Consider the following 23,235-nt stretch of genomic DNA (forward strand, 5'->3'; position numbering starts at 1 on the left):
TTAAGTCCCACATCGGGCTCCCTGCTTCTCCCTCTGCCTGTGTCTCTGGCTCTGTGTGTGTGTGTGTGTGTGTGTGTGTGTGTGTGTGTGAGATGAATAAATAAAATCTTAAAAAAATAATTAAGATTTATGGACTCGAAGAGAAATCAGATTGGCAGGGGCTGTTTGGAGACATGTTTAAATGGTGAGATCAGTTTGGACACATTAACTTTGCAGATGTAGAATCTGCATCCTTTGGGGGAAGTTCAGGTGAGATCTCTGGGTGCAGGTTGGATTTAGGAGGAGCATAAAGGTGAAGGCAGGGGAATATGTATCATTAGGACCTACCATCCTCTTAAGGGATAACTGTGAAAATGCAACATAATCCTGCCAACCTTCCAAAACCTTCATGGTGAACTAGTGAGAGAAGATTAGACTATTTGACCCTTTGATCCCTTTCCACCCTTGAAATTCCATGATTCTGTAAAGTCCGGTAGGCAGTTGGAAAGAGATGGAACAGAAAAGGAGGTGAGGTTATCACACGAGTGGTACAGATGTGTGGGTAAATGGCATCATGGTGTGGTTAGGAACATGAGAAGGGATGACCTTTCAGAAGAGTAAATACACTTTGGGATGGAAAAAGAGGAGTGGTCAAGGATAGAGGGTAGCCAGGTAGGGAGGGGAAAGCACACTGAAGGCACACATTTGCCTGGCCCCAGGGGAGGTGTCCTCCTCCCCCTCAATGGTGTCATTTCAAGAGCAGCATGATGAAGGCAGCCGGAGAAGGGAGAGATGATTAACAGTGACACATGGAATAGAGAAGTCAGCAAAGACCCCTGGATTTGGCAAAATAGAAATAGTCGGTGAATTTAAAGACTGGGGTGGGCTCAATAAAGGCAAGTGTGCCAGCCGTAGTTTATCTGTGTACCCTCATGAGCTGGCATTTTCCAGGCCCATTCTCGTTTGGTCCATCTGAACGGTAACAAAGGAAGAGGGAAGAGACCCTGTCCAATCTGCCGCTCGTCGTCAACACGCTGCCAACTGAGTAAATGCAAGAGCTTGTGTTTGCCAAACTGTGGGAGTCACAGTTTATGTAATTCACCAAAGAAGCATGCTTAAAATAACACCTTGTCTATGTGGCACACAGGTCAGTAGCCCAGGGTAGATTTCTGGTCTAATGATGGCCACAGTGAACTAGCAGGTGGCTAGCAGGTGCTGGACACCATAGGTCATCAAGGAATGGAGGAGTTGTCTGGGACAACTGTCTGGGAGCAGCAGAATTTCTTAGAAGGGATTTGAAGGAGAAGCCACATGGAGAGCAATTATTACTGCTTACTTTGTTGATTTTAGTTGCCGTGACCTGGCTTGTGGTCTGCTTTTGAAATGCATGACAGCGTGGAACTTCCAGGAGAGCCTTGTCTGGTGGGAGGAATCTGCAGGCCCCGCTTCTCCAGCCCTCACACCGAGCCTGGCACTTGCTCGCCAGCATGCTGGCGACATTGCATTTGTTCAATTGAAACAGAAATGCTAAGTGGGAATATGACCCCCAGTGTGTAAAAATCAATGGTGGCCTTCACCTCTATGAAATTTAATACTTGAGGGCACCTGGGGGGCTCAACCGGTTAAGCATCCAACTCTTGATCTCAGCTCAGGTCTTGATCGCAGGGTCGTGAGTCAAGTCCCTCATTGGGTTCCATGCTGGATGTGGAGACTACTTACAAAAAAAAAAAAAAAAGTGATATTTAATGGATCTTTTCCTACAAAGAGTGAAGCTAAAGGAGCATCAGACCTGTAGCTTCAGATGGAAGTGAAAACGGTAGTGAGAAAGCCAGCTGTGGCATCAGAGACCTGAGTTTGAATGGCTCCCAGGTACTGGCTGTGTGATTTTGGCAAATTATTTAACCCCTCTAAACCACAGCTTCCTCTTTTGCAAAGTGGGATGGTAACGCCAGCACTGCCAGGAAAACTCAGGATTCTGGGTGTCGCCTGTCACCTCACTGGTCCCTGAGTTCCTGGTGGTCATCACTACCCCCGAAACCCTCACAGTGCTACCAAGTGTCACACATGGAGGGTCATAGTCAAAGCAGCCCTTCATTGGGGATTACATAAACCTTTGACTTCCATCATTTGGAACACAAATTCCTGCATTTTCTCAACTGGCAGCATAGTGGTTGACTTTAGACTTTATTTCTTATAGTCAGTTCATATGCAGAAGTATAATACTTTTTAAAGGGGCTGCATGGAGCTTGTTTGCTGTCTGTCCCCTACACTGGTTTTCTTGGGTCCCATAACAAAATTTATATGAGGATATGTCTGCATGGGCCTCGGTCAGGCGTCCCTCTTAACCACTCTTAGGCAAGATGTGCTTATCACCCACATGAATATGCCTGTGGGTATCACCTGCCTATGAATACGTGCAGGTTCCAAGTGGGGCCCCAGATGTGATCCCATTTCAGGAAACCATCGGGGTGGTGTGTGTATGGTCCGTTTTGCTGGAAGAACGTCTTGAGTGCTCTTGTATCTGCAGGGAAAATACTTCAGCAGCAGATCTGAGTGTGGAAAGCTCAGGTGCCCAGGAATGGAGTGATAGGTGCCCCCAGAGCAGAGCAATTACAGAGGAACAAGTCGGGAAGGGTTTTATAGGTTTTCATACACCTCCCTGCCTGAGTGGAAGACTACAGGGCACTTCAGCCAGCTGCAACCACAGCCCTCACTGTGGCCTAGCCCGGTGGTAAACACAGAGTGTTTTTTAAAGTGTCTTTCATGTCCATCATTCTGTGAGGAAATAAACAGAAGTTTGATCATTTTACATACTGTGAGCCCCACCTTTGCACATCAGCTGGGAGAGAGTGAGTAATGCTCCCCCGTTGTTCCTGACCTGTTGCTCAGTCTGCATTCCAATCATTCCAGTATGTGAGTTCAGAAATAAAAGTTTTTAGCTGTCTTCCTCTGAAGACACCGTTCTATTGTGTTTTTTCCCCTTCTGAGAATAAATGAGCCCTGTTTGTTTTGTGAGCTGCAGAAAAAGTTGAACAGCATTTATCTGAAAATAAACAAGGACTTATAAAATTTAAGAAGACTTTCCTAACATGCAGCTGGGGTAATAAGACTGTATTTTAAGAATTAAGTTAAACCAGATGTGAAATAACAGACTTTAGCTGTGTCTTTGAAACAAACGGGGATGGGGAACCCCTTGGGAGATTAATGAGTCCATTAAATTTAAACACGGCTATTTTTTTTTCTTTGAAGACCAAAACAGAAGGTCGCAGATTCAGAACTAGCTTGTGAACAGGCTCATCAGTATCTTGTTACCAAAGCAAAAACCAGATGGTCAGACTTATCTAAGGTAAGAAAATGATTATTTCCTTAAAAGGAAAGGGAATGTATTTCAGTGTTCCCAGATCATTGGGATGATCAAGCTGTTTAGATCCAGTCTTTGGATACCTAATCGGTGACTCTTTCTATTCTTCAAGTACTTATTCAAAATAAGTTCTCACATTCAAGGTCAACCAGTGTTTAGAAAAATGAGTAATTGTAGGACAGAAATGCCTAGCTTTAATCTCAGGTTTGGTATGAATTAAAAATTTAAGTGAAAAAAAATGACACTGTCATATTATTTTCAACACAGTTAAAAACATGCATCTTTAAGTGGTATTTCCTCCTGCCTTCCAAAATTCTAGAAAGCACATTTTGAACAAAGTGAATGCCCTCAACAGGCAGTCATGTACACTGATTCCGAGACCGGAACATAATCTAACGACGGCTGTACCCCCAGGACAGTAGAACTGAGCATGTAAGACTGGGTTCGGCCAGAAGTCTGGAATGTGGGATCATCATTTCATAATCCAGCAAGGACACAGTAACTTCACCTGAGGGAGTATCTTTAAAACCACGCCATGGAGGTATTTTCACATTATTGTGAAGAATGCCTCCACTTGGTTTCATTTGATCATTTTCTTTCTATGCCTATTTCGGCCTGTGCCCAACATGACTTCCTGTTCTATAAGTCCCGTGCCACCCCCCAGGCTGCCTATCCCCAGTCCTCTGTCCTCAGAGTTGACTGTGGGGCCCAGGGTGGCAAATCACACAGAAACGTCCTCGCGTACCCACTGGGCAGGGCTGGCCTACCAGAGCCGTCCTCTGGGAATACAGGGCCAGCTCTGGGCTTATAAGCTGCTAGGCTGCAGCCACACAGCCATGCCAGCCGGGATGGAGAGCACACTGAATGACACCAGCCTCCTCTCCTCCCTGCTACCTCTGTCCCCTCCTCCTCTCTCTGCTCTGCTGGTGCTGCTCTCCATGGGCCCAGGGGCTCCTGGGGCCACTTCCAGGCCCTTCCCAGCTTCGTCTTGCCTCACTTTGGTTTACACAGTGTGTCTCAGGGGGGCATGTGGGTTTGTGACCACAGATTTGGTGGTAATGAAGGCCTGTCTGTTTCTCCCTCTCGGAGCCCACAGAGCAGGGCAGGTGGCAGTTAGGAGCAAAGGCAGATTATTAACAAAGCAGATGGGCACCCTGGGGAAAATGCTGGGGAGTGGCCAGAGGGCTGTAGAGGTCTTTGTTTCTGCCTTGTGGCACCCATCCTTCCTGAAATACTTCCTCCCCTGGCTCTCTAGCAGTTCTGTTGGGCCTCCTCTGCTCCCTGCCTGGGGCCTGTCCCCTCTCCAGCTGGGTGACCCCTCTCTGTCTCCATGTTCACTCCTGCAGGCACATCCTCTTCATTTGCCTTTCCACATCTTGATCCCTGTGACCTCTCAAAGTCTTCTTTATCCTTGAAGCTCTGGGGAACCCCAAGTGTGTTCAGAGGAGACATGGGGACCCAGAATGCTCTGCTGCTAAACAGTGCAGCCTCAGGTCTGTCTCTTCTGGAAACTGAGCATGCCGGGAGTGTAGGGAGGGAAGAAGACTTGAAAGGTTACAGAGGAAGAGCAATCAGAGCAGCTCCATAGGGGTACATGGAACCACTTTGTTGGGAGTCAGGGGTCACCTCCTGCCCATCCCCACACCTCTCTCTGACCCCCTGCAGGACTGAATGACCCTGCATGTCTTATTAGTATTATATTGGACATCTCTGCCACTCTCTTGATTTGATTTGAATAAAGCTCTGAAGGCATTCGTTCTAAATTCTGAACCTACGGGGAGGCGTAGATAAGGCCAGGAGCCTTCACAATGGCTGCCTGGTGGTGAGACAGGTGTTCTCTGACCACCAGCACACTCCTGTTCTTTCCTTCTGGGGTGCGGCAAAGCTGGGGCCGCGTCTCCCTTCTGCTGCATTGCTGTAGAGGATTCACCAAATGGGACCTGCGAATATCAGAAAGGATGTAGTCTCTGGTAAAACTGCGTGGGAAACTTGAACAAGAATTCTAGTATTGAGCCATCCAGCCATGTTCATTCAGCTAGGGCCCCCGGTGAGCCGCTTAGCTGGGCCGGGCCAAGGATGCCTCCAGCCGGACACTCAGACACGCACAGCCCCCATCCCATTCTGGGCGGCCTAACCTGGTCGTTTCCACCAAAGTGTTTCTGGAGAATAAGTTCATTGAGTTCTTCAGCAAACACTTTGAATTAACTATGCACTGTTGTAAGGTAGTAAAGAGACAGTGACCAAAAAAGACAGGATCTCTGTCCCCAAGAGACTTGTGGTACAAATACCAGTAAGGGTGCTAAAGAATTGTGTGAATTACAATTGCAGTGGCTTGTTTTTAAGCTTATTTTTTAAGTTGTGGCTCTATGATGGGATACAATGCTAATACATATTATATGTACTATAAATAATATGTATGTACATATACATGTGTGCATAATATACATGAACATATATATTTAATACACATAATAACAATGTACATGTGTAGTTAGGTGTCCCATAGTTAAGGGCATACATAGTGTCACTGTGTATCCCAAGTTGTATCCCGCACATCACCACCATCCAGATGAAGGAGGAGAACACTGTCCATGTCTTAGACGGTGCCGCACACTGTGTGTAAAGGGCCAGATAGTGACTAGCTTTGGCTCCGTGGGCCATCAGCTCCAATCCCAGCTCCTCGGCTCTACTGTGGTGGCACTTGGTAGTGTTACAATTAATCTTCCTCCTCTGTGGTGGATGTATGATGGTATTTCACTGTAGCATTAAGTAGCATGTGTGAGTTACTAATGAGAGTATCTCTTCACTTATCCCCAAGTCAGATTTCCTTTCTCCATGCAGTGCCTGCTTGTGAGTTTTCACTGGGATTGTCTGGTTATTCCTCGTTGGTCAGTAGGAGCTCGTGTTACAGTTTGGCTACTGGTCTTTTGTAAGTGATCTGTGATGCAAATGTCTTCTCCTGGTTTGTGCTCTGTGTTTCCACCCTTGTCCTGGGATATCTTTTGGTAAATAGAAGTTCTTCTTTTTGAGACATTCAGATGTGTTAACATTTCCCTGTAGGTCTTGTGCAAGTAACTGTCCCACCCAAAGTCATGAAGATGTCCTTCTAGCAGCTTTCCAGTGTAGTCTTTCACATCCTGGTCTTGAAATCCTCACTGGATGTTTCTTTTGTGTTGGGAGGCAGAGATCCACTCCCACTCTTCTATATGGAGACCCAGCTGTCTAGCCCCTGTAAAGCCCATCCTTTCCCTCACTGATCTATGGCATCACCACCATCCTGCATCAAGGCCCCTGCATGTCTCTGGGCTCCTCACTCTGTTTCACTGGTTGCTTTATCTGTCTTGGCACTGATACTACATTCTTGTAGTCACCAGAACTCAGTAATACATTTTAATTAGATGGTAGGCAAGTCCTTCCTCCTCGTTCTTTAAGAGTTTATGAATCAGTTTGTCAAGTTCCACAAAGATACGAAACTTAATGGGATATTCGTTTGGAGAGAAATAATGTCTTTACAATTTTGAGTCTTCTAGTTCGTGAACATAGTATATCTCCATTTATTTTGATATTTTTAATATCTTTCATTAAAGTTTTAGACATTTCTGTGTGGCAGTCTTACAATCATTTGTAAGATTTGTTCCTAGGACTTTCTATTTTTGACGCTATTATAAATATTACTTTTTAAATTTTGTTTTCTGTGTCTGATACATAAAAATACAGATGAGCTTGCCTATTGATATAAAATCCAGATTTCTTGCTAAATTCTCTTATTACAGTAGTTTATTTGGGGCTTCTCCCTGTACATACAGCCATGTCATCTGTGCATAATGACAGCTCTATTTCTTCCTGTCCTATTGTTACACCTTTGATTCCCTTTTCTTATTTAACCACACTGGCTGACACCTCCAGTACAATGTTGAAGAGAGAGCAGCAGGGATAGCACCTTGTTCCTGATCTTAAAGAGAATGTCTCCACCTTCACCATCGGGTGTGATGTTTGCAGAAGACTTTGTACACGTGCCACTGTATCTACTCCACAGCTTTGTTAGAAGGGTCAAACGCACTATTATGTGCAAACAGATTAAGTCAGTGTTGAGTACGCTAGTTACCTGCTGGTCTGTGGGCCTCTTAAATGGCTGACAAATCCCCAGATGCCTTTTGCACCCCTTGGGGTCATTTAGAAGGTACCATGTCATCTTGTCACAACAGCTGGGTCTTCTGCACCTCGTCCCCCTCATACGGTCAGAGAGCCCAATCCATTGTCAGGATGAACACCTCAGGCAGCATGGGCTACAGTCTCATGCTCTGCTTGACCCTTATTTCTCATAGTTTTTGAACCCAGGTTGTTGATCAGGAAAAGAATCCAGATCACACACCTGAGACTACTTATTACTGGGAAACAAGTCCCTTTGACTATGTGATACTTGATCACGTTTTGCTCTGTCGCCTTCTTTATGGGAATGATGAGGGTATCTGGAACTTTGATTTAAAAAGGGTACCCGAGGTGACGGGCACTGAGGGGGGGGCACTTGATGGGATGAGCACTGGGTCTTATTCTGTATGTTGGCAAAATGAACACCAATAAAAAATAAATTTATAAAAAAAAAAGGGTACCCGAGCAGGTAGACGGGGAGAGAAATGTTTTATATTGTTCCAGTTATTGGCTATTGACAATCCTCTGGACTGCCATGAACACATTTTATATGTTACTAAATGTTGTCGTGTTCTAGAATTTTATAGAAACTGATAATGAGGGCAATGGCATCCTTCGGCGGCGGGATATAAAGAATGCGCTCTATGGATTTGATATTCCTCTGACACCGAGGGAATTTGAAAAGCTCTGGATGAGGTAAGTGGAATCTGAGGGTGGGCTCCCTTCCATCCCAACAATCCCAGGTTGCCAGCTGTAGGAAATTCAGTGCCAGCCTTGCATTGCTACTTGGAGGTGAGGTGCGGGGTCCAGAAAGGTTTCCTCTTGATTGTATCTATCCTGTATCCTTGCTCCCCCGAGGAAGCCTTGGAAAAAGAGTCTGGTCTTTGGGAACATGGAGGATCAGGGTAAACACTCCCCACCAATATCAGACTTGAGAGGTTGTCATTTGCAAGGGACCAGGAGTTCAAGGCCAAACTGAATCACTCTCCAAAGACGTCATCCTAATACAGCAGCTCAGCAGACAGAGCCACAACAGCTAAGGGGAGAAGCAGTCTCTCCCCATTGCCCAAAGATGGAACTCAGTATCGCACAACTGTTTCATAGATACGTAATTTGTTGAAAGAAAATAACCAAACTTTCAGCAACTTGGAGTAGTTTCCCGAGGGTCTCTTAAACTGAAAATAATATCTAACATTGGTTACATTTCTCAGAATGTATTTTAGATTTAGCTGTTTTGGATGAGGCCCCCAGTTGCAATATTCCCCACGTAGGTGTCTGAGTTTCAAAGTACACTAACAATGCGGTCCATTTCCAAGTTCCAGATCCATCTTTGAATTACCTCCGTCTTCATGATGTATTCGCTGCTGCCCGCATCCCCCCAGGACGGCACACCAGGATTGTGCATCCTCTCAGGGGCAAGCTTACGGAGCAGCTCGTGTAATTTTTTAGCTTTTCATCTGTTCAAAGTGGAAGGCTGAAATGTTGGCCGAGTTTAGAATTAGGTGGGCTGTTTTGTGTCTAATTTAGAAAAGCAACTTGAAGTTCTTACAGAATCCTTATTTTTTTAAGATCAGTTCCAACACAGGGCCAATTTAGGCTCCTTATTCATATTCTCTTTCAGTAGATTAAATGAGTAGGTCCCACTGAGTAACCAAAAGGTTGGGGTACACTGGCACACATACGGGCGTCCCACTCTGCAGGCTTTTTGGATGATGCAGAGGTGACTGTGTGGTCCCAATAGTCAGGGACCTGTCGGGGGGCACAAGCAGGAATCCAGATGCTGGGGCACAGTGTCACCTATGATAAATGCCAGAGTAGGAAACACAGCAAGGGGAATGGGAGATAAAAGCGGGAATGCCGGGGGCCATAGAGGAGCTGGAAGCTGTCATGGCAGGAATGAGGTTGGAATGGTTCCAGGGGGCCGGAGGGGAAGGAGGACTGTCTGACCCATGGGACAGTCGGGGAGGCATTCCATAAGCACCGGCCTGGGGCTCTCAGGGTGAGAAAGGAGGAGCAAGGCTATCACGGCCCCATGGTCCTAGTTTTCAGGCATCATTAGCCAGGAAGCTGGGAAGAGTGAAGGCTGAGTGGAGTCACCGTGTCACCCTGCCATGCTTTAGGAAGATGAGTCAGGAAACTCATCTCCCCAGGCCCATCCAGAGAAGGGATAGGTGGGCCCAGGGAGACTGTTGTCTCCATCAGGGTAGGGCAGGATGAGCTCCTGAGCTGGACGCAGGCCATAGGAAAGAGGACTGTTGGAGCCAAGTATCCCCCTTGAGGGCTCCCATGTAGAGAAGAGGACACTCACTTGTCTTTTTGAAGGTGGGATAGAGCACATGTCCATTTAAATGAGAGTGAGATACTCCCTGTTGCTTTTGGCCAACGTTCCTGAATACATTTCTCGACATTATTAAATGTACACATGTCACATGTCCTATGCTGAAAACTGTGAGGTCAGAATTTTATCTGTGTTTGCTCAGCTGACTGCATCCCATGGATGGTGAGGGGTTAAGAGGGAGAGCTCAGCCACCATGCATGTGGTTGTGGCTCCTGCCTCCATCCTTACAGCTGTGTGGCCTCTATCAAGTTACTCAACCTCTCTGTGCTTCCCTCTGCTCTAAATTTGTTAGAATGGTGTGTTGGTTAGGGTAGCCTCGCTGCAGTAACAAACGAGGCCAGCATCTCAGGGGCTAGCCCCAGTAATGTCTTGATCTCATGTGGGTGTTGGGGGATGTGCCAAATCATTCAGGGACCAGGAGTCCCACCACCCTCTGGAGCTTTTATGTCTACCTGCAGAGAAAGGGAAAGAGCACAGAGGACCATGTGGTCAGCCTTGTAGAGACTAGGCCTGGAAATGTGGCTGTCACTCTGCCCACATTCTGTTGGCCAGAGTTCCTTCCCATGGCTGTTCCCACCTGCGAGGGAGTCTGGGAAAAGCAGCATGGATATGTGTCCAGGGACAGAAAGAAACGGTGACAGGGAAACCCATGACGGCATCTGGCACATGTGGAATTACCTCCAAGGGAGAAGCAAGAGGGATATTTGAAACAAAGGAAATTAGGAATGTACATACCAGTGTCTGGGCAGGAAAGCAGAAACCACTCGAATATTTCTTCACGCAGTGTCTGGTAACGAAGATGTCAGAGGGCCGGAAGTCTGAAGGGGGAATGTGGTCTTACTCAGAGGCTAGAGGCTGCAGCCCCATGGGCTCGAAGAGTAAGAGAGGAGGGGGGGTCACTGCTCCCCAGCGTGGGACTGGAGGGCGAAAGAGAAACAGGGTAATTCTTGGAGGTCAAGAAGATGTGTCCACCCCAACGCTGCCTCAGAATCTGCTAGAAGCTCAGCCACTGTGCGCTGCACAGCCATGGCAGGAGGCACCACTGCAAACAGCCTGCGCTGCCCTCTTTCCCCTTCTGACTGGGCACACCTCCCTGAGAGCAGCCCAGTACGTAACTCAAAAGATGTGCTGAAGGATGAGCATGGGGTTGAGAGCTACCAGGTGAACATCCGGCTAATGGGCAAAGGAAGGTGTCACGTTGCAGGACTGCAGAATAACCTGGGTGCCCGGGATGCAGGCAGCCTGGGATGGGCAGGAGAGCAGACTTCGGTGTCCGCCGAACCGAATTGTAAAGGTCAGGACAAGGTAGGGACCCTATCCTAAGGCCAGGTGTATAGTAGGGATGGACCTAGGCAGGCCTGCATTCTAGAAAGATCACTCTGGCCACAGGGAGGAGGATGACTTGCAGGACACTGGGTGGGAGACACAGAGATAAATTAGGGACTGTCTTCAGTGGTCCAAGTGAGAAGTGAGAGCTTTCCTGGCAATGCAGTGAGGACTGGGAAGGAGGTGACAGGTGTGAGAGAGTTAGGAAGAGCATGCGAGCCTTCAGCAGCCTAGAAGGAGAGGCTGTGTGAGGAGATCAGATGCTCCAGCAGAAATTGGGAAGACAACCTGAGGCAGATGAGGGGCTTGCAGTTAAGGGCTGTGCTCTGAGCAAGAGCTGCACCTGGTCCCATGGCACTCCACACTGAGCGGTGTGACCACGGGCCAGTGGCTCACCTTCTCTGGGCTTCAGTCATCGATCAAGTGTGATGGCAGTGGGGACCAAATAATAGATGCAGAGTACCTGGCATACAGAAGCATAAAAATTGGTAGCGGAAAAATCATATAGATTTGAAATTCTTTTCCAATTGCACATACTCATTTTAAGAGTCTCAGAAAATCCAGAAAAGCATCAAGGGAAAGAAAAGACAACAACGAAGAGGCCGTAACCCACTCAGCAGACGGAATAAATGGTGACCTGGTGGTGAGGCTTTCCCACCCATTTTCTCCACATTCCCATGATCTCAGCTGATCCTCACCCCCATTCACCCTGGCCTGTGCCCCGCAGCCGCTCCGTGTTTGCTGGCGACGGCAGGTGCCACGTCCACCTGCGGTCTCCCTGACAATGGGAGGCACGTTCTCCCCCGGGGAACTAGGAGGTCGGGGGCGGCTGGGACCCACATGACACACTCCGCCAGCTGCGGGGGTCTGCTCGTCAGAATAGGAAAGCCCTCTAAAGTGGGTGGGCAGGCAGGAGTAGACAAATAACATTCTGCTCTTCAGAAAATATAAAATTAAAAACTAGGGTAGAATATAGAATATAGTCAGGAAAGAATAGCATCCATTATTCACTCCAGATTTATTAAGCACCTGTGAAGTGCACCGTTTTAGAGGCTCAGATTAGTCTGGAGGGTCTAGTTTATGCTGTGGAAGTAAATTAATGAATTAACCCCCACATCTCAGTGGCGCAGCACACCAGTGTTTCCTTTCTCACTCACCCAGTGTCTCCAGCATGTTTACCAGCTCTCCTGGACGATTCTCTTCCAAGTTGTGGTTTGAGGAGCCGGCCAACTTCCAGTTTGTGGCTTCGTGGGGCCCTGGGGGGGGCACCTAGGAGCTGCAGGATCGCGGGGGCGTGGGTGGGCTCCCGCCCCAGGGTGACAGCCTCCCGCCGGGGGGGCCCGGGGCTGGCCCTCAGCCCCACTAACCTCACGGGGGCCTGCCGGATCCCGGCACTGCACCCCCCCCCGCCGCCCGATCTGCACAGTGTGAAGCGAGCCGTGCCGTAGGCTGGTTTATCAAGGATTAAAGGAACAAAATGTTCCAGCCTGAGGGAGGCTGGTGTGAAGAGGAACCTGCTCACTGAAGCCAAATCAGGATCTGTGAGGATGAGATTTCGGGAGCGGGTGTTTGCTGTGGTTTGGGAGAGCTTGCTAAGAATGAACTCCATGATGAAAGTGTATTCATTCATTTCTTCATTCATCTGAGCAATCACAAAGCAGGAATTTGGGGGGACTTTCTAAGTTGCTGGGGTTCCAGAGACGAGGTTCCAGAGACTTTTCCCAGTCTCAGGCTGCTCACAGCTCGGCAGGGAGGGTAAGCACGGAACATGATGGTGCGGGCCGTGGGAGCTTCGTGGGTGTTCAGGGAGGGGCCCGCCCCCACCGCTCCAGAGATGCGACGCCTGAGCTGGGTCTTAATAAACAGTCATCATCCAGAGGTAGGGAGGCGCATCCCAGGGGGCAGAGGCCCAGAGCCCAGAGGCGGGGACGTCTGAGAGGGGAGAGGAAGGACACTGTCCACCAGCACAGAGCCTGAGATCCAGAGCCTGTCCGGCCCGGGGACCACTGGCACCAGGGTGCCCGACAGGCCTGCCCAGGGCCCCGCCGTGGGAGCCACTCCCTCGGGGACGTGTTCAGCATGCGGAAGACCTTCTGTAGCCTCATTTCATCAGACAGAGTTCAACTGTTTTGGATTTAAAACAGACTTTGCTGAAAACCATGAAGACAATGAATTCTAAAAACGCACAGAAGGCTAGCATAGGAAGGCAAGTCTCCAAATTAACAGTGTACGGTTAGTTGCCTAAAGCCAGCTAACCAAGTGGACTTGATAGAAAGTTTTTTGGGGGAGAATTGGTCCCCAGTGTTTGCACACTTTTTGATATGGTAGGTAAGCTGTATCTCGGTATTCCAACATAAAAAGAAGAGACTGTGCAAAGATACCTGTGCCGTATGCACCCACTCGTGGGAAGAAGCCCTGAAGTCACCAGGAAGCTTGATCATCTGCATGGACTCAGAGGCACCCGGTGAGAGCCGGCTGGGCGCCGTGCTGTGGGACACCCAGACAAGGAGAACCCCCAGGTGGGAAAGGACTTAGAAGGGTCCATGAGTGAGGTCTTCAGGTTAGAAGACACTATTGGACACAGTAGCAGGGAAGGGGTTTTGGAAGCCCTCAGGGAGCACTGGCTGGGTAGGCTCCTAGCTCCTAAGAGAGCTTTTCAGGATCCAAGTTGTCTGGTACTCCAGTGGGCGGCCTCTGACGGAGTGCGGTCCCCCTCCTGACATAACCGAGGCCAGACCACCACTCACTGGGGGGCACGGGGAAGGAGTCACGGCCCTGGAGGGCCCCAGAACCTGTGACTCCACCAGGACTTGCTGAACATGCCGAGGCCAGCTCAGGCAGGGGGACACTGTACCGGGGGTGGGGTGGGGATATGAGCCATCGGACCACCCTCACAGGTGACACCTATGAGGATTCTGTATGGCCCAAGCCACAGAAGGTGTCATGTCTCCTTCTGCTGCCTGGCCTGCGTCATCAGTGAGGCTGACCCCAGACCCTCCAACTCTTGGGTCAGAGGTGGTGGAAGGTAGGTCTGTCACTGATGTAATGATCACGTGTCTCAGCTGAGCATAAAGGACTGAGACTTCAAGGGAAGCAAAGCAGTCCACAAATCCTGTGCATAACTGAATTGCTGGATGTACAATAAATGGGCAGAGTAATCTGATTATATCATAAATTAGTGGCCATTGCCACATGCAAATGCAAACTTTTATGGGTCCTCTGTTTATGTGCACATTTTTCCTGGCACATCTGTTGCCGAGCCATTTTAAAATTCAACCTTTATAGGCAAGTTGATTTTTTAAAATGTTACACAAAGGATTATATAATGAAGGGTGAGGTTATGTAAGCTGAATTAACTCTCTTATTCACATTCATAACAATATTTTAGTTGCAATTGTGCAATCTGGTCCTCTGTTCCTTTGCGATGAGAATAGAATGTTTATGATCTTTATTAATGAAGTAATTAAGAAGTGTCTTTTCATTCAGTTCAAGTGTCATGATTTAGAGTTTGTTGTCAGTAATCTCTTGTGCGTAACATGCCAGGATGGCAGCGCGTCCTTAGGAACACACGTCCTTCGCATGCATTAGCTCAGCAGACAAGTATTGATAACAAAGCTTTGTGAGGCCTGTTGCTGGGCCCTGGGAGTTTGTTTTAACACAGCCTGGTTGCTCATGGTTGCTCCTCAAGAAACTTGCTGTGCAGCAGGGAGCGAAGGCATGTTCTAAAATGTGGTTGAGCCTTTGGGTGGTGAATAGCAGCCACAAACACCAGCACTCACTGGGTGCCAGGCCCTGGTCCAAGCCCCTGTGTGCATTTACCCATCGATCCTCACCATGGCCCAGAGAAATCCAGAGGAAGGTTGAAATGGAGCACTTTTGACTTAGGAAGGGGGATGGGGGGGTCATTCTGCCTACCATTCTTTCAGGAGCCCCCCTGTAGGAATAGGGAGCCTTGGTGAGCTTTATTCAAGGGGTGTCTTGACCAGAGTTGCTGCAGAGTTACTACATCGCTCTGCTTGGCCCAGGGTAGTCAGGCCTGAGGCAGTTCAGGGGGAGAAGCATGGCCCTGGGATCACTGGAGGAGCTCAGGGGTGGCACTCCTTCCCCTTCTTAGGGACATTGATGGAAAATAAACCACCCTTTCTGCAGCTCGAATCTTATCACCAGCATCAGGAAGAGCTGTTTGCTAGAGCCCCTTGTTCCACCTGGAGCATCACAACCCTGGAACCACAGGACATGCCTTGGCAGCCAGAGACCCCACAGGCCTTCTTTTGTGGGTGTGTCACCTTGTTTTGTTTTAGAAACCAAATTCACTCCGGGGCGGGGGGGCGGGGGGGGGCGGGCGTTGCAAGTACTAAAGTTACAGTAACAACAGACACCTGGGAAGGCCCCAGACCGTTTCACAAATATAGTAAGAGCATCAATCAGGGCACTGACCTGAGATGTTAGGTCTAGGAAGGCCTTCAGTGGCTCACAGATGAGGGACCAGAGCCCCAGAGTGGCCCGAAGGCCTTGCCAGGGGCTCAGGGCCTGTGAGTGTGGCTTTGACTTGGAGTCCTCCACCCTGTGCTGCCTCACAATCGCCCAAGCGGAATCTCCTTATTTGTAGGATAGAGTACCTGATAACAACGGTCTGGATGCTGATAGGGAGGCTGGAAGTCAGACCCCCGGCAGAAGAAAGCCGGGAGCTGCAGAGGTGTAGGGCACAGAAGTCACGAGCAGGGGAGAGGGAGGGCCCCCCACCCTCTGTAGACACCTCAGGGAACAGCCCACTTGGCCCTGGGGAAGGGTGGATGGCATGCCAACTCCCAGGGTGCTCTTGAGGGTTGTTTGTTTTTTAAGTATTTTTATACATTCATGAGAGAGACAGAGAGAGAGGCAGGCTCCCATGGGGACCCCGATGCGGGACTCGATCCTGGACCCGGGATCACACCCTGAGCCAGAGGCAGATGCTCAACTGCTGAGCCCCGCAGGCTCTTCAGGTTTAGCACAAGTACATGGGGTGTTTGCCTAAACTGCCTGCCCCTCGCCCTCCTCCCACCACCCGCCCCTCCAGGACGAGAAAGTCGGGTAAATAAATACATTTTCTTCACTGCTGCTCAACTGAAACAGCCACAAAGGTCTCTGCGTCGGAGGCGAGCCAGCGTGGATTCTGCAGATTTTCCACGTCTTGTCAGTTAACGAGCAGAATAAAGCTCGGCCGCATAAAAGCCGCTATACTTGTGCTCAGAGAGCCGGCCGGCTGGCTAGGGGATTATGCCCACAACATTGTTTAAATATAGTCTTGGTCCTTGTAACTCAGAGTTCACCTGGGAAAAATCACGTCTGCAAATACCATTTTTATCGGTCAGATGAGGACCAAGATCTTTTTGGTAAAAATAAGTGCTTTTTTTTTTCCTTTAAAGAAAATTGGCAATTTGCCTTAAAATTTTTTATTGAAGTAATTCTATTCTATTTGAATAATGCTGGGAGATAAAAACCCTCCATTATGCCTTTTTTAATGAATTATAATTCAGAAACATCTCAATAATAGAAAATGACATAAAAGGTACATAGCATAATTCTTATCTTGTTTTCCTTACTGGTCGTGCTCGCTGGTTGTATATAATTGGCATCTCTTCAAAGAGGAAATGGGGGATTTGAATCAAATGGCATTCATTTATTTAAGTTTTAAGATTGAATATGCTTTTTGAAGGACTTTGTTCTAAACCTTAGCATAGTTCCCTTACATGTAGGTACTCAATAAAAATTAAAAAAAGAAGAAGAAGAAGAAGAAAGAAAAACTGTTGAATGAATGGCAGGTTTGATTTTAATTTTCTCTGGTCACAACCATTTTTTCCAGCCGAATGACAAGAGAATGAATTTGGCTGCTCGCTCCTGGAGTGGCCAAGATCACCTCACACCAGAATGGTGTGACCATTCTGTGGATGAGATCAACTTCAATGAGTTGGTGAATGCCTGAGGCTCTTGTCCAGTGCAGATTCAGACTAGGTCTGGGTGCCCCCCAGAAAACCCACATTTCTGGCTCCCCCGGCCGAGCTGATACTGTAGGTCTGCAGAGGGGACCAGAGTGGTAGGGAGCTAGATGAAGCCCTCACAGTGCAGATACTGTCAGAACCCAGAGGATCCACCCCATGGTGGCTACTGATGATGGTCTTGTTTGTTTTCAAAGCTATGACACCGAGGGAAGAGGGCACATAACTTACCAAGAATTTCTACAGAAATTGGGGATTAACTACTCAGCAGACATTCATCGGCCCTATGCAGAGGATTACTTCAACTTCATGGGTCATTTCACAAAACCCCAGCAGATGCAAGAGGAGGCCAGACAGCTAGAGCAGAGCGTGGACAGGACTGCGCCAGTTAGGTGAGTGCGTGAGTATTGTGGGTCCGTGAGCTGGTCACCTGTTCGACCCATACCCTTGCTTGCAGCAAGACTGGTTTCAAAGTGGTACCTGCCAGTGCTGGCAAAGCTGTTGTGAAGTTATGATACTCGCTTGCTGCTACAGATTCTAGAAATGGGCACTAGGTCCCAGGGCTATAAAGGAGCTAAAAAGCTATGAGCCAGCCCCGCCTTATCCAGTGAGAGTCTCTCACAATTCCTGTTTTGTATGTCACCCTTGAGAACATATTAGGTGTTTATTAACCTACACATCTGGGCCCTGCCCCTCACTCAACAAGAAGGCAAGTTCCAAAAGGACATGCCTGATTTTACGCAGTGCAAAAACAGTACCTGACACCTCATCGGCACCCTGTAAACCTCTGTCGAATGAATGAATAAATGAACTAACTGACCTAGTCTTTAACTCAATACTTTGGGGACTATATCCCAAAGAAATAATGTGGTGGAGGCCAACAGTTAAGTGGTGGGATGATACGATTTGTACTGTGTATCAACAACAAGGGACACCTGCCAATCCCAGTGAGTGCACTGGCTGATAAAGTGTGGCCCCAAGGAATATGAAAAAGTATATGCCTATTCCTTTAGCATCACGAAGACTGTGAAAAATGTTTGTGACAAGGGCTAATTGGAAATGACATTTTCACCAGTATGGGTAGTGTGATTAGAACTATGTCAAACGTGTGTGTGCCTGTCCACAGGGACCAAAAGATGCTGTGACAAAGGTAATGTGTTGTATTTGGATGGTGGGCCCTTACATCACCATTTTCAAAGTTCAAACTAGTTACCAATGTCCTTTTTAAAAAATGTGCAACACAGGAGAAAATATTCCTACATTCGATGTACCCATTAAGCAGTGGGACAGATGTTCTTGATCCATCCTAGGTCCTGGTGGTCACCTGTCAGCACTTGCCACGCCTGGGACTCTATCCTCGCTCCACAGCTGCCTTAGCCCCATGCTCTCCTCTGTGTGTCTGTCTGTCTCCTGTCTGTCACTTCTGCTCTCTGTCCCCACCACCTCAAATGGCACCTGAATGAGTAAATGAGTTGCTAAAGAATCTGCAAAGGAAATAAGAACTCCCAAGGACACAGGGAAGAAATGTGATGGCTAAATGGGGTTGTAAGAGAAAAGCAGTTCAAACGTACCCCTGAATTATGTCCAAGTTACTGAGTTACAAAGCCTGAAGGAAGAGAATCACGTCTGTGAAATTTAAAGTAAAAATATGCGCAAGATTGGTATAAATCAAATACGCCATAAAACTAATGAAAAAATGGAATTTATCTTTACCAGACAGGGCTGGCCTCATTACCCACTCGTGTCTTCCCTCCTGCCACTTGTGAGTAATGAGGCTCCGAGAGAAATCTCACATCCTCGGCACACTCACGGCACATTCTTTCCCTTCCTGTGTTTCTGTTTATTGTGCGACTATGAGCCACCAGACCGTGCATCTCAGATCGCCAAGCTCAGTTAATTAATTCACACTCGCCCTGTCCTCTTTGCCACAATCACGTTTTCTTACCAAAGAAGACAAGCCTGATTTCATAAAAATGCATGACCAACTTCTGTTTTCTCAAAGATGTCAGATTGTAAAACTGGCAAGTAACTTGGCCCTTCAGATGGCCCGCTTCTGAGGTTTGGTGTCAGTGTGTCTCCCTGGTGGTTCATAAGATTCAGTGTTTCCGGGATCTCCTCCCTCCTCTGATGAGAAAGATGAGAGTCAGGTTCATGTAAAGTGACCAAAATTTATATCTGCCTCTTAAATCTAAGAGAATTTATTTTGTTGGCAGTGCCCTAAATACACTGTGAAAATGAAGAAAAATCCTTTTTAAAGCTCACGTTTACTTTCCATGCCTTGTTCTTTTTTGCCCACGTCAGAGTTGAAGATTTGGAACCAGAGTGGCAGTAGTGTACTAGCCACATTAGCCCTGGCCCATTCCGAGATGCAGATTGGGAGGTATATGAGCAAATCTGGTGGAGCCCAGCCCAGCAAGGCTGTGTCGGGCAGGGCTCTGTGGCCATCCCACTGGCCATGACAGTGCCCTCTTTGGTCCCTTGACTCATTGTCCAGACCAAACCAGACACGGACCCGGAGCAGCAGGAGCTCGTTCCCGAGTGTTGGCTCACACCATTTCTGTTCGGCAGTGTGGTGTGATCTATGCTCTAAACCCTCATTTACTCTGTGCACACATTTACTCTGCAAGGGAAATAATTACTGCCTAGAAACCAGTCCAAGAAATGCTGAATGTCTCAATTTTCTAAAAATATGTATCTCAAAGAATGTTTTGATTTTTTTATACCTTCATTTGCTTTCATTTTGAAGGATTAAGTGGAATATAATAGTTGTGATGACGAGTAGTCATTTTGTGACATGGGACTGAATTCAGCATACACCTGTAAGGGAATCCAAAATGTCGCTGCTGTTGGTATACATTTGCAGAACAGTTAATGCAACTCATTTGTTTTGCATCAGCTGCTCAAATGCTCAGCCAGCCAGCTCCAAATTGGGGGCCGATGAGGGAAGGGGGCGGATGACTGCACATAGCTTCAAAGTCATTGCCACTCCCCCCTCCTGACCTGTGTGCTCCCACGCAACTTCCACTCTCCTGGACTGTTGTCCTTTGGATTCTTTTTTCTAGGCATGCTCAAGGAACTGTTCTCTCCACAAATACATATCTGAGGTGGTAGACAATTACCAGCAGAGATTTTGTGTTTGGAATTTATAGCACATTTTCATCCCTGAAAAAGAACCCCACAGCCGAGCCCTAGTCTGAGTCTGCCAGGCAAGTACGTTGCTCAGGGCAGTAGGAAGGAGGTCTCACTTTGTAGAGACCTGGGTGAGCCAAGGTTATGGAGTTTATAATCAGTCCACCAAGGTCAGATGCAAGATGGTTCATTCTTAAAGATTTCCACTTTTTTAGTCTCTTAACTAAAGTCCCTTTAGTCCTATAATATATATATAATATATATATTTGGTCAGGGAATAATTTTCCTTAAAAATGAATTTACAGGAACTTGAATATGTTCTGCAAGAAGAACTGCCCTCCAGCAGGAGCTGCAGTTGGACACTGCCTCTGTCCCTGTGAGGGGTGGGCCCGGTCGGGCTCTGACTCCACCATGGCTCTGGGCACTCTTGTTCCACATCTGTCAAGCAGGTGATAGTTACCCACCTCCCTCGCAGGGTTGTTGAGAAGCATCAGTGGGAGAATGTACGTGAAGACAGCACAGCTCCTGGTTTGCCAGTTGATGCACAGATGGTGGCTGTGTTTCTTAACAACACAGTACCTGATAAAAAGCCAGGAGTCCTAGGGTACCCCTTCTCCCCAGCTAACACTGAGAGCCTGTCTGCCTTCCTCACTCCCTGAGCTCCTGCACCTCTGGCTTAGAGCCTTGGCGCTGGCTGTCCCTGGTGATTACTCACCTCTGTTCAAGGGCCACCTTTCCAGCGAGACCTACCTGCACCTGCCCATGGAACTCACAGCCCTCTCCCACTGCGAGTGTTCAATCCCCCTCCACAGTCTCTACTGACCCACTGCACTGAACGCTTCTGTCTCATGCCAGCCTCACCCCACAGGGATGTTAAGCTCCTCTAAGGATGCCCGTTTGAATCCCTAGATGCATCCCAGCACCCAGAGCAGTAGCTGGCACATAAGAGGTGCTCTGCGGGTTTTCACTGAGAGAATCAAGGTATATTTCATGTGATTATAATACCACTGTAGGTCTTAATTCCTTGTTCTATTTTTAAAGTGCCAATTCTAGTAAGAAAGAAAAAGGATTGTAATTTAACACAGTTTTGCTAATGATAATAATAATAAAACAACAGTGATACAGACTTATTATTTTTTTCCAGAATACCTTTTAATGCAAATGTTACACCAAGGCTGCAGAACGTCTGCAAAATTAGTTCTTCGACGAACCAGCAAATCATCATTAGAGCAATCATGGAACTCTTGCTTTAAAGAAATGATTTGTTTTCCTGGTTTTAGTGTGTCTAAAATGTCTTCTCTTTCAGGGATAAGCTTAAGGACCATTATCAAGATATCAGCAAAGCACTCACCAAACTAGACAAATCCAAAACTGGCTACCTATCCATGTGCAAGATGCAGAAAGTGCTGCAGGAGCTCGGCTGCTCTCTCAAGGAGGAGGAGCTGACCAATCTTCTGAACAGGTTTTCCTCCACTGGTTTACCTGTGCTTCTCACATGGTCGGGACTGGAAAACGACCTGGCACATTGCTTTTGCTTCTTCTTCTCTGTCCATTCACACAGCCTTTCACCACTGAAGTGACCTCCGGGCATCCCTGTGGCCAGGCTCCATTGAGTCAACCCACAGCACAAGGAGGATGCATGTCACTCTTCCCTATGGCTCTCCCCAGCATCCTCCTCTTCTCTTAACATTAGTTTTTGTTTTCCCCACGGCATTCATGCCACTTTGCGGGAGTCAGATGGTTCTAGAAGGCTTGGTAAAGACAGCAGCCCCTTCACCCTGCCACTCCGCATCTCCCTGTCCCCATAGTCAACAAAGCTGACGCTTTCACTGATACCATTTGGTACTTAACTCGTTTCTAAGTGACAAGCTTCTATGTTCAGGCAGTGTCTGTTGATTCCGTACCAGGAAGATGTGGGTTTAACTTTCCTTCACCCATCACGTAGCACCTACCACCTCACCCCACTCAGCCTCCACCTCTCCGTGGGGACCCACGAACGTTTCTCTGCAGATCCCCGTGTTGCCGCATCACAGTTTCGGGTAGATCGGTATTCAGGGTTTGTAACATTGTGACCTGCTTCGTAGGCCACTTTTCCTTTCCTACGTAGCATTTTGTGTTGCCTGGAATTAGTAGTGTTTTTTGTCTGTTTGCATAGTTTTCTGTGTGCTTACTATCACTGATTAAACCCCCTCCTCGCCCCCAGTTGTAAAATCTTTTTTCAGACGCATCAGCTCATCTGTCAGCTTCATCCTCCTGGGTGGCCTTTTTCATGCTCTTTAATTCTGAGAAAGTTTCTGGATTAATTCAATAACGACTTCCTCTCCTGTTCTTTGTGAAACTCCTATTTTTACTGAACATTCGACCACGTAAGATGTTTCTTCCTATTTTAAAACCTTTCCCATCTTCTATCTTTTTCTTTCTGCTTCCCCTTCTGGAAGATTTCCTCAATTTTAGCTCTCAACCCTTCTTTTGGGAGTTTTGTTTCTGCTATCGTACTTATCATATTTCTAATGAGCAGAGCTTGTCTTTGCTCTCAGATGTTCCTCTTTTAGAGCATCATGCTCTTATGTCATGGACCATGATCTCATTTCTCTGAACGTATTAACAACAGATTTCTTAAAAAGTTTTCTTCGCCTGAGGGGTCTCTCCTCAGTGTTGCTTTTTTTCTACTATCTTCCATGTTAGACACTCTCCTCAAAAATATGCTTACTGTAAGAGTGAAGAGTCTAAGAAGCAGATTAGAAGTTCTGGGCAGATAGGTGGAGTTTACTCACTTTGAACTTCTGGTTTGAACTACTGTAGTAGAGCAATCTGGCAGGTGGTTTCCTTGGAGGACCCCCAGTATCAGGATCTTCAAAATTTTTCGTTTGGGCTGATCAGATTTCCCAGAGACTAGGGTTGCTACATAACATATAGGGATGCCCAGTTAAATTAGAATTTCAGATAAACAATATTTTCAGTTTAGGTATATGCCATGC

General features: G+C 47.5%; 1 protein-coding gene and 1 long non-coding RNA gene across 15 annotated transcripts in view; one reads left to right on the forward strand and one right to left on the reverse strand.

Moving 5' to 3' along the window:
- LOC144323573 (uncharacterized) overlaps positions 1–12,674 on the reverse strand; it is a 37,140-nt gene extending 24,466 nt beyond the window's left edge. For 7 of the 9 annotated variants that reach the window (XR_013388979.1, XR_013388980.1, XR_013388981.1 and 4 more), the window contains exons 1-3: positions 12,311–12,674; positions 11,550–11,616; positions 10,563–10,744 (exon numbers count right to left, since the gene is read on the reverse strand). This is a non-coding gene — a long non-coding RNA (uncharacterized LOC144323573). The remainder of the gene's footprint in view (positions 1–10,562; positions 10,745–11,549; positions 11,617–12,310) is intronic. The other 2 variants (XR_013388977.1, XR_013388974.1) reach the window with 2 other exon arrangements.
- Positions 1–23,235, forward strand: part of EFCAB6 (EF-hand calcium binding domain 6) — a 233,602-nt gene that overhangs the window by 160,156 nt on the left and 50,211 nt on the right. For all 6 annotated transcript variants that reach the window (XM_077914193.1, XM_077914189.1, XM_077914192.1 and 3 more), the window contains 4 exons: positions 3,229–3,325; positions 8,067–8,185; positions 17,326–17,520; positions 21,564–21,719. In XM_077914193.1, coding sequence (XP_077770319.1) covers positions 3,229–3,325; positions 8,067–8,185; positions 17,326–17,520; positions 21,564–21,719 — 567 coding nt within the window. The remainder of the gene's footprint in view (positions 1–3,228; positions 3,326–8,066; positions 8,186–17,325; positions 17,521–21,563; positions 21,720–23,235) is intronic.

The sequence above is a fragment of the Canis aureus genome, chromosome 11 (assembly GCF_053574225.1).
Source record: "Canis aureus isolate CA01 chromosome 11, VMU_Caureus_v.1.0, whole genome shotgun sequence".
NCBI classification, from domain to species: Eukaryota; Metazoa; Chordata; class Mammalia; order Carnivora; family Canidae; genus Canis; species Canis aureus.